At 37.2% G+C, this 9,999-nt stretch overlaps 1 protein-coding gene across 1 annotated transcript; it reads left to right on the forward strand.

Annotated features, from left to right (window-relative positions):
• Positions 1–4,437: 4,437 nt before the first annotated feature.
• LOC139699959 (uncharacterized) lies at positions 4,438–8,017 on the forward strand. Its single transcript, XM_071598360.1, has 2 exons — positions 4,438–4,580; positions 7,485–8,017. The coding sequence occupies exons 1-2, from the start codon at positions 4,499–4,501 to the stop codon at positions 7,841–7,843; spliced, it is 441 nt and encodes a 146-aa protein (XP_071454461.1). The 5' UTR covers positions 4,438–4,498; the 3' UTR covers positions 7,844–8,017.
• The last annotated feature ends 1,982 nt before the right edge of the window (positions 8,018–9,999 follow it).

Below are 9,999 nucleotides of genomic sequence, written 5' to 3' on the forward strand. Positions count from 1 at the left end.
CTCAGCAACTTCTCTGACGGTGATTCGACGATTGGCCAACACTAGTTTCTTCACACTATCAATGTTTTCCTCTGTTGTTGACGTGCTCGGGCGTCCGGCACACTGTTCGTCGTTCATATCTTCTCGGCCCCCTGAGCAAATTTTGTACCACCGATAAACGTTGCTTCGGTCCAAGGTAGGTTCTCCAAATGCCACAGTCAACATTCAGAATGTGGCCGCGCTCTTAATTTCGTTTTTCACACAACATTTGATACAGATTCTTTGATCTATTTTTTGGAACAGGTAAAAATTGAAGACAAGCCAAAACACGTCCAAGCAAAACAGCTGTCAACAATTAACTGAGCATTCAAATTGGCCGCACTTTTCGGCATAAGTGAGAGACATAATAACTAATATAAAGCCACAAAAAAATCGAAAATCAAATATACCTAAAATTCAAAATTCGCGATACTTTTTGAACAGACCTCGTATACCCCAGTATTAAAAGAGGGAAACAAATAGATTTTCTAAAATTCCATACTCACAGAGAAAATAAATACTGATGCTCTAAAAAATTATGTATATTCGTAAACAAATATTTGTCTATTAAATTCATTAAGTTTACCCTGGTTGCGTATTACACATCACGATACATGTTGTTAGTGGTACAAAGTTTCAATCATAAATTTTGATGGCATTAAAATCTGAAAATTAATTGTATTTCACTGACGGGAATTAAGTTGTGATTTCCTTTCCTTCGGTGTTTTAACTACCGCTGAAATTAGTCTTTCATTGTATGAACTAATCATGGATCTTTTTTTGAGTAAATGACGGATTTATTTTTACTTTTCGAAAGAATGAGCTTGTCATGTCATGTCTTGTGCATCATAAAACCGCATATCGATCTTCGATCGTTGACTTTGTTCAGCGCGACGAAGACCTATGAATGAAAATGTAGCAAGTAGCCCAATGGAAGTAGTCAACGGCTAAGTAAGTGAGAGTTAACGAAGACTTTATGAGAGGGGTGAGTCTGCATGGGGTGTAGACTGTTGAATTCGAATTTGAGGGATGGGCGTAGAGGCTGGGCTTCGTGGAGAGTTTTGGAGATCAGATAAGTTGGCACTGGGACCGCAGCGGGCATTGCAGTATTGCAGAATTTTGGAGGCAGGCACCACAGCGCGATCTCCTCTCCCATCCCTCCTCCCGGTTACAAGGCTTGCATTCCCCTCCACCGACCTCTTGCCACTGGTGTGGGTTCTAAGTACACCTACATAGGATCAAAGAAAATATACCTTTCTTCAAATGGGAAGGTTAAAAACTAAAGGCCTAAAAACACATTATTAGGCATCGAAATACCTAAATGTCTTCGGTATCATCAATTTTTTGCGGAGAGTTCATGATTGCAAAGACGTATTCAGCGATACATTCTGAGAACATTCCATTTATTCGAATGCCTAACTTGGTCATTATAATCGAGAAATTAAATTCACTAAACTGAAACGTGGTTTCCATGGGTTTTCACGGTGGCCATTTGATGATCATTGATTTCGAATCCACGGTTTTTAAGGCCAAAATTTGCAATATTCAATGAAAAGATACCAAATAGAACCCTTCGTTGTATTCACAGAGCATTATTGCGGCTCTATCGTTGCGACATAATTAGGCACATACTGTGTGCCTCATGATGCCGTAACAAACGTGCTCCAATTAAATTATGTGTGGAATTCGATGATTATTTTATTCCTTTTTAGCAAGTAGTAGTTCCACCAAGTAAAGCTTGAGAGCGTTGACCATTTAAAAGTTTCACTGGAGTTGCCTACATAGTCTTTCGAAATTGAATATCAGTATGGTTCGTAATTCAATACTAGTGATCGGCAGGTGAACCATTCACATCCAAGTAAGTAATTGTCAATGACATAATGCGATCTAATTTACGCAATTTGCAGTTCTTCGAGGACGGTTTATTCTATCAATACCATGAAAATATCAAGTTATTAAATTTTGAGTTATTTTACATGATATAAAAAATAACTGCGGTAAAAGAGTTCTGGGTTCCGGAGAAAAAAGTTTGAGAATTACTTTATAATGAGATTGCGAATAAAAGAAGCACACCAACCTTCGCTTCGTGCCCTTGTTAAAATAGGCGAACGTCGCTCTAAAAGACGTCCGCTAGGACACAGGAATGCCAATAGCCACAAAATTACCGTCACTTAGCGAAACATGAAGACTTTCTCAGCATCAACGCCAGTGCGAAAAACTAAGAGATCCGATATCAGATATGAAGATGCTTCAGTGACCCTCCGATAAATGATATTGGTTTCACTGTCGAGATGAAGACGGTTCCCTGCAAATTTCATTGTGATTAGCGCAATGAATTTCTAATTTCGATTCTGGGATTCACTATGCTCCAGGAAAAACAAATATCGAAATATTTACATGAATCTACGTAAGGATTACACCAGTTTTGAGTGCCTCACCTTCCCAGTGAGTTAATTTCACATCCAAAGCGATTAAATGCTGTCTTCATGCATCAGTCGCGAAACCAGAAGTCATCCACTTTGCATATTAACTTATTAATTTTAAGATAATTTGTTCATAGGAAGATATTAATTTTTATCTATTATTTTTTCTCGTATTCGTCACTCCACACTTTTCTTAAAAAATATGGCTGTTACACAGAAAAGCGACGTGTTTTGCCGTGGATGGCCGATAGAGGAAACGACATCGGTATTATTCCAAACTATAGTTCCACTCATATTTCGCGAGTTGTGTCGAGAATTTTCATGTGGAAAAATAAACTGCATTAATCGAATTTTTTTCGACCCCGAAGTGGGAGTGATTCGACCAAAAAAGTTCATCTGCAAAAATTTAACATTTGGAATTTACACGCTGGTAGTCTTACGAATGTTCACACAAGCATGTTACGTAATATATTTTTATGATATAATTGATCACAATACTTTTAGTACTACAGTTAATACATTAGTACGGAAGCATTGTTAACAGTTTTCATCTATTTTTGTAATCTCGAAAAAACTCGTAAAATTAATGAAACTACGGTAATCATATTTCGATTGCTACTATTGGTAATCAAAATTACCCAGTAAAATTATAAATATGCGTATGCGAATGAGCAAATAAATATAATTCATAATAATAAAAAATAACTGAAAATATGGATCACGGAGAAAAATAATTGAAATATTTACAATTATCTATCTAATTTATAATTAAATAAGGAAGACAAATTTTAGAAATTCAAACATACTATACGGCATCTGGATTAATGCCAAATTGCAAAAAAAATCATGTTTCTCAACAAGTTTTTATCTCTAATTTCACAATTATTAAGATCCCATAACCGAATTCACTTAAACACGTCACGCCATTAAAAAAATACAAATTTTCGGAATGATAGGATATTCTGCTAATTTATCAGTGTATTTTTACACACAAATCATGGATAAAATCAATAATGAAACCGAGGAATCTACAAGTACATGTTTGTTTGCTCTCCCTCGCCATTTCATTTGGTGAAAATAATTTTTCATCGAATGCAGTGCCAAAATTGAATAGTTACAGTTAAATATCGATAACATCGTATAATAATTCTGATAAAATAAAATTATTTATCCTGATAAGTAAAATTAACAAAAAGTTGCCCTTTCCTTTCTAGAAACCTGAAATAGTTTAGAAAATCATTGCAGCATATTAATGACGACCTTTTTACTTTATCATTGGGAATCTAATAATTTGTTCACTCTTGAAATGGCTTCAAAGATGGATAATGATGCTGAGATGACGCTGGCTCTCGCAAATAAAAAGTTTACCCTCAAATTCTACACGTATGCTCCTGTAAAACTAACAAGCCGTATTTACTTTCCCTGAAATTGGCTCTTAAGTCTTCTGGAAAGCGAGATGAAAAGAAGGCAAGAAATCAATTTTCTCGAATCAATCAAATGTAATCCGCCAGTGCTTTGTAGTAATGGCCTTCTCTCAACAGGAAAACGTGTACACTCCTTTCAGACAGGTCGTGGAATGCTCAAATCACCGTGGCTCTTCAAACCCGCTGTTCCGTGTCCATTAGGAAAAGATTGATATTTCATCATCGCATAAAAATTCTTGGTGATTATTTGCTGATTAAGTGCATAAGCTACTTGGTGGCTTACATTAAGTAGCTTACGAACTCTCAATAATTTGGCACACTTTAGACTGGCATTAAATAAGCCGCCCACTATAAAACCTTTTTATCGAAAAATATCCGTAGATTTCCGTTGGACACCTACTTTCTAGTGACTTATGAATGAACCCATCCCGTTGGAGATATCCCCAGTGCTAACACGCCCCCCTTTGTGGCATCATCCGACAGGTTTGGTTCCAGAACAGGAGAGCCAAATTTCGTCGCAACGAGCGCAGCGTCCTGGCACAGAGGGTCAGCAACGTGGGACAGCCATCACCAGCATCCCCAGTGCTGGTGGGGGGAAGCAAAGGGACGACGCACCAGGGCCACTCTTCCCTCATGGCTGAACAACCCCTGATGGCGCTGAAACCAAATGTCGCCCCAGGGAGCGAATGCGTGTCCTCATTGCCGCTCAAGCAAGGTGCGTTTGTGTCTCAGTCTTATGTCACTCGGCCATCCTCGTCCGCAATGGCTGCGTCCACATTTTCTTCTCTCAAGAATGCACGAGAAATTCTTTCACACTCAAATTCTCATTTCTCGAGAAATTTTATTTTTTCTAAGATTCGAGAACATCTAAATTCAAAATTAATTTTTCAGGAAATTTTGCAATTTTCTCAGAACAGATTGAAAAAATTTTGAAAATAATTTGATTCTCAAATATATATTATTACTATATATACGTCAGATTAAATATTCTTAAGTGGTTTCTGCGCATGAAGATGAATCTCATACACTTAAAGACGGTTAACTGAACTATTTGTACTTCTGTAGAAAAAGATATTGTGTGATATAATAAATATTACATAAAAATAGCAGTTTCAAAATATCAACAACTTCTTCATGTTTTTTCCCAATGAAAGTTTTACAAAATATATTTATTTATACATCATCTTTCCGAATTTGATTATTTTTCTTGCCTATATTGCACGTTTCTAATGCCTGAAAACTAATATTATCGAGAATACATGCTGAAAAATAGTAGCTGCTAGCATTTGCTTGATTTGTGTTGATTATTCGTCTGAAGTGACAATAAAATTCCATGCGAGGATCACTGCGATATTTTTCGTTACTCTCTCATGGAAATGCACTTTTAGAGGGAATATATCAGTCGATGGCAGATGACAGTGAATTTAAAAATAAAATTTTTAATCATACCACTCATTAGAATTGTTACTGAAACAGATTACATTTCAATGGAAATTCTCAGAGAGGACTGTTTTTCTCAGTATGACAAAATGAATTATTAAATTCATAAGAAAGATTAACAGCAAAATATTAAATTTTGAGTCTCAAGAAGAGACATAAAATAGAATATATATTGACCTCCTACCAATGATAATTATGTTGATTAATCAACATGCCAAAAATGCATAATATGTTTATACCTGAAATAGTCCATTCCAAATCTATGCTGAGCATAATTTCTCAGCCGTTGCACCATAATTACAATTCCCTACCCACGATATCCCAGGATTTACCCGGGGATAATCGCTTAAGTCTGCAAGCGAGGACAGGTGGGCCCGGAGAGGTTTGCACATGGTCAACTGCGCTGTGAAGGGTGGCACCTATCGTGCCGGTAGGACGCAGGATTTCAGGGTACCACGCAAGTATGCCATGGCACTCAAAATTCCCGGCAATGCATTCCATCTGATTGACTAGACCGGGAGCCACGCTTCTGGGGGCTGAGATTGTAATGGAACTACGATTGACCGATTGCGGATGGCGATTCCATATAAGGGTTTTCCGCTAGATGAAATCTCACCGTAGAGCGAAATCAAGGGTCAAAGTTATGCGGCCTTAGGTATTTGCCGACAGAGGTGCCGTTAGGTTACGTTTTTATTTATCTGGCTTTGCGTTGATTTTTTGCATCGCCTTCATGTACACCGTCTTCATACTTGCGGGTGCGCCGGAAGGAAACGGAAGACGGCGACGACCCGCGCACTGTTTTTACGGAAGATGAAGAAATTAAGACAGTGAGAGTCGGTTTTCTCTGGTTGCCACAAATGAGGTGCTGACCTGTGTCCTGATAAGCTGCGCAGTGCGCGTCACCGCGAAACCTGGAGCATGAAACGAAGTTTATGCCACCCAAAGTTAGTACGACGTTATACTCCCGAGTCCTTTTACACAGGCCCACGGGAAATCGAAAAAAATCCAACCTGGTGTCCAAGAGACAAAACACCTATTACACTGAGTCGGCAGCGAAAAAACGGCTGAAAATGTATAAAATGAAGGCCGTGTCTGGTGTCTGCCCGCTTGGCATTTCGCGGCGCATGAGGTGGTATACTTACAAACACCAGAACTAACGCAAATGTGGTACCAACACACTGAGTCGAGTTGGGAATAATAAAACTCGTGAGATCGGTGATCGCAGGATTGATTGCGGTGGTGCGGTGGGGTCGCAGGCGGACGCTGCGAAGCGACGGACTGGGCCACCACTTGGGTGAGAACAGCCATCCGCTGAAGCAAGATGGATGCGATCCGGAGCCAATCGGGGTTGGGGTGATATTTCACATGGAATGTCACCCCGGTCGGCGACCGTCCGGCGTTGAGGTCACTTCCACCTGCGCCTTTAAAATGGTGCGTATGTGGCCGGGGATAAGGGTCGAACAGTGCGAGCGAAACGAAGGAAGTCGTCCTGGAATGAGTTGCCGGCAAGATTGCGGACATGGCGTAGAAATTCGGAAGATGTTCGATCTGCCATTTCCACGTGTCCGAGGAGTTATGCTTTTGTCTTTTAGAGGCTGAGAGTAAAGGAAAGATCAACTCCTTCAATTTTGCATTGTTCATCATTCAACAAGGGATGAGAAATAAGGTCCTCTACTTCCTGTGCAAAGTGTTTATCTGCCTCGCAACTGTCGAACTTCCGTGAATTCCTGTGTTGCCGCACAAGATTAACTTACCCTCAGAGCTGGCTTAACCGGAAAAAAATGGCAGGACGCAAAAAATGACACGAATATGATTGAGTAAAAAAAGGGGGAGGGTTAATTTCAAAGTTGATTTCAAATATCAAGTGTGGTAGCTCTTTGCTTTCCACCCACAACTACAAGCATTTAGTCCTTAAATTGCTGACACTGCAATTTTTCCATATGCTAAGAGAGTTATTGTTAATTTTAAGGAGCTTATTAAATAAGTCACAGATTTCAATTAATTGATCATTTCAATACAAATTTTCGAATAACATTGTTTTATAATGATGGAATGATTTTTGAGTCTTTATGCACATTTAGATGAATATTAAGAAGCCATATGCTTTTATGGTTGGAATATTTGACTTTTCAAGGTTATTATATTAACCATTGCTAAATGTTTTCTCTTTCCTTCATAGGTTACAATACTATGATTACTAATCATCAAATGCTACCTCATCCAAGTACCAGCAACATGAGTCATCCAATGATATCAGGGCAGAACTATTCACTTCTAAGACAAGACGAGGTAGAAGACCAAAATGGTGGACAGTTGGAAGGTTACAGTGACAGCAGTGCATGCCTAATGGAGAAGCCTAATTCTAACTTCTCCCACAGAGGTTCATCGACATATCTCCAGCACCACCAGTTGCCAAATACTCAACAAATGAGGCCAATGACACATCAAATGCATGAGAATTTGCCCCATCACTACTTCAGGATGCCAGAATATGCCTTACACCAATTTCATCACCACTACCAAGCTCCCCACATATGATAGCATAGGTATCAATATGTAATCAATGTTTTCTAAAACAATTTTTACTGTCCTTATTTTGTCTACCAATGTGTTTTATAGCTCTTTATTCCATTTGTTAAAATTAAAGTTTTTGTGACATTAAAAAATATTTTTCCTTTGAATTGAAATTTGATGACCTTAATTAAGAGCTTCCTATTGTTTGCTAGTCATTTAGTATGTTTATTTGTAATAAAATTTTATCAACATTCTATTGTATTATTGCTTGAGTATATTTGTGATATGTAAAAGTAATGTTGCTCTTTGCATCCAATGGTGTGCACATATTCAAGTATTCATGAAATAGGTACCTCCTTCAAAATATTTGATAATTGGTGAATGCTACACATCTTTAAAATTATACTTTTGTACCAAAAATGAAGAACATAATTGTGATATTTTCATGAACTCACTACAAAATTAGGCTTTTGATAAGAATTGTACCAAGAAATGAATATGGATTCCCCCCTTCCAAACACCATATCATATATGTTCATTGTTTTTGTTTAAGAAAGACTGAAGGTTTCTGAAAACACCAAATAACCATGGCCATCTATTTATTAGATTTAAATCTCAGATTGATAATAAGTACAAGTAAGTTTATGCCAAAGAACCTATCTAAAGGAAATTATTTTCTTGGCTCGTGTGAGCAGTAAAATAGAGTAATTTAGTGAATATTTGTCCATTTTATGTGGATCTTTTAAGATTTTTATTGAAAATTTGTCAAGGCGGATGGTTTTAGTGGCTATAATGGGAATATTCAGACTTTTATTTACAGTGGCATATTTATTTAAAAGTGACATTAAACTGTACTTCCTATAATTCCTCCTGCAAATACCAGAACAGATTCCTGATTCACGTTTTTCACCTTTTGAATGGCAAAATTTGATGCTTTCATCATTTATTGCATCAATTTTAAACTTAGGCATACCATATTTAACAAACACTCATATAGTGGCACTATGTATAAATCCATATGAACAAAGATATCATCACATGATTTTTGGAAGTCCATGACAGAAGCCTCTTGACCTGTGAATTACACATTGATCATTTATATAACTAGCAGGTACTCTGCATACATAAAGATTGAAAGACTTGGCTGTTGATTGGTTGAAATTATGAGTATTGGATATAAATAACTCTATATCCATTTCCAATAAAATCTTTTTATTTCACAACCCAGTTTCAACAAAACACTGTCATCAACAACTAATATTGTTTTTGAAAAAGTGCAGTGAAATAAAAGGTTTTTAGTGAAGATAATTATTATTAGCACTAGTCCACTGGTACCTAATCTCTAAATAGCATGACACACAACATCCCTAAGTCTTACATTACAATAGCTTATTCTTTAGTTCTGCTTATTTCAGCCTCCCTTAATTCCATCCAAAATTCCTGTGTTTTCTTTTACTTTCTCCACATTTATTTCCCAGCATTCTCTCCTCTATTACCTCATTCAACATCCCATTGCCTCTTAATATCTCCCAGGTCCATTTGTCCTTACTTTTGGAAATTTTCCCAACAGCAATCTCCTCTTCCACTATCATGCCTGGAACTTTATCATTTGTTTTCTTTTCTGTCCATTTCATTTTCTTCAAACCTACATCTTGATGCCTTTATAGATTGATTCCTTACAATTGGTTGTTCTGAAAGATGGATAGTTGTTTTTATCCAACAATTGATATGTACCATTAGAAAAACACAAATGGTACAAATTTAACTCTGACACCAACAAAACGATCATAAAATCGCATTGCATTGATATGCAAAACCATGATAAGATACAGAGAGAAAGACTGCTGCATCAACTAGGCCATAGTTTGGCCCACGATTCAATTCTGCAGGAAAAATGCAGAGCAGTACCAAATAATGGAAATAATAGTTTCAAACTGCCCTAATATAAAATGTCTCCAAATTTTCATAGGAAAATTATAAATTTCCATTATGGGTGTCAATCTATCATCCTCTACTATAAGTTCCTATGATGCTTGGAAATTGTAATATGTTGATGTAAAGATGTACCTGCCAGCCTATTGTCTTAATTTTTCGGCAAACCAGAGATAATTGTTTTAGGTTATTTACCAAATACAGGCTGGTATTGAATGATCCCTGTCAAGTATTATGTGCAAATCCTC

Source organism: Hetaerina americana, unplaced genomic scaffold, assembly GCF_022747635.1.
Source record: "Hetaerina americana unplaced genomic scaffold, ioHetAmer1.1.p SCAF_1, whole genome shotgun sequence".
Classification (NCBI taxonomy): Eukaryota; Metazoa; Arthropoda; class Insecta; order Odonata; family Calopterygidae; genus Hetaerina; species Hetaerina americana.

Bases quoted from the DNA above. Each gene is read 5' to 3' on its own strand.
- LOC139699959 (XM_071598360.1), top strand. From the start codon at position 4,499: ATGGCTGAACAACCCCTGATGGCGCTGAAACCAAATGTCGCCCCAGGG. The intron at 4,581-7,484 runs GTGCGTTTGTGT...TTTCCTTCATAG, and splicing joins CTCATTGCCGCTCAAGCAAG to GTTACAATACTATGATTACT.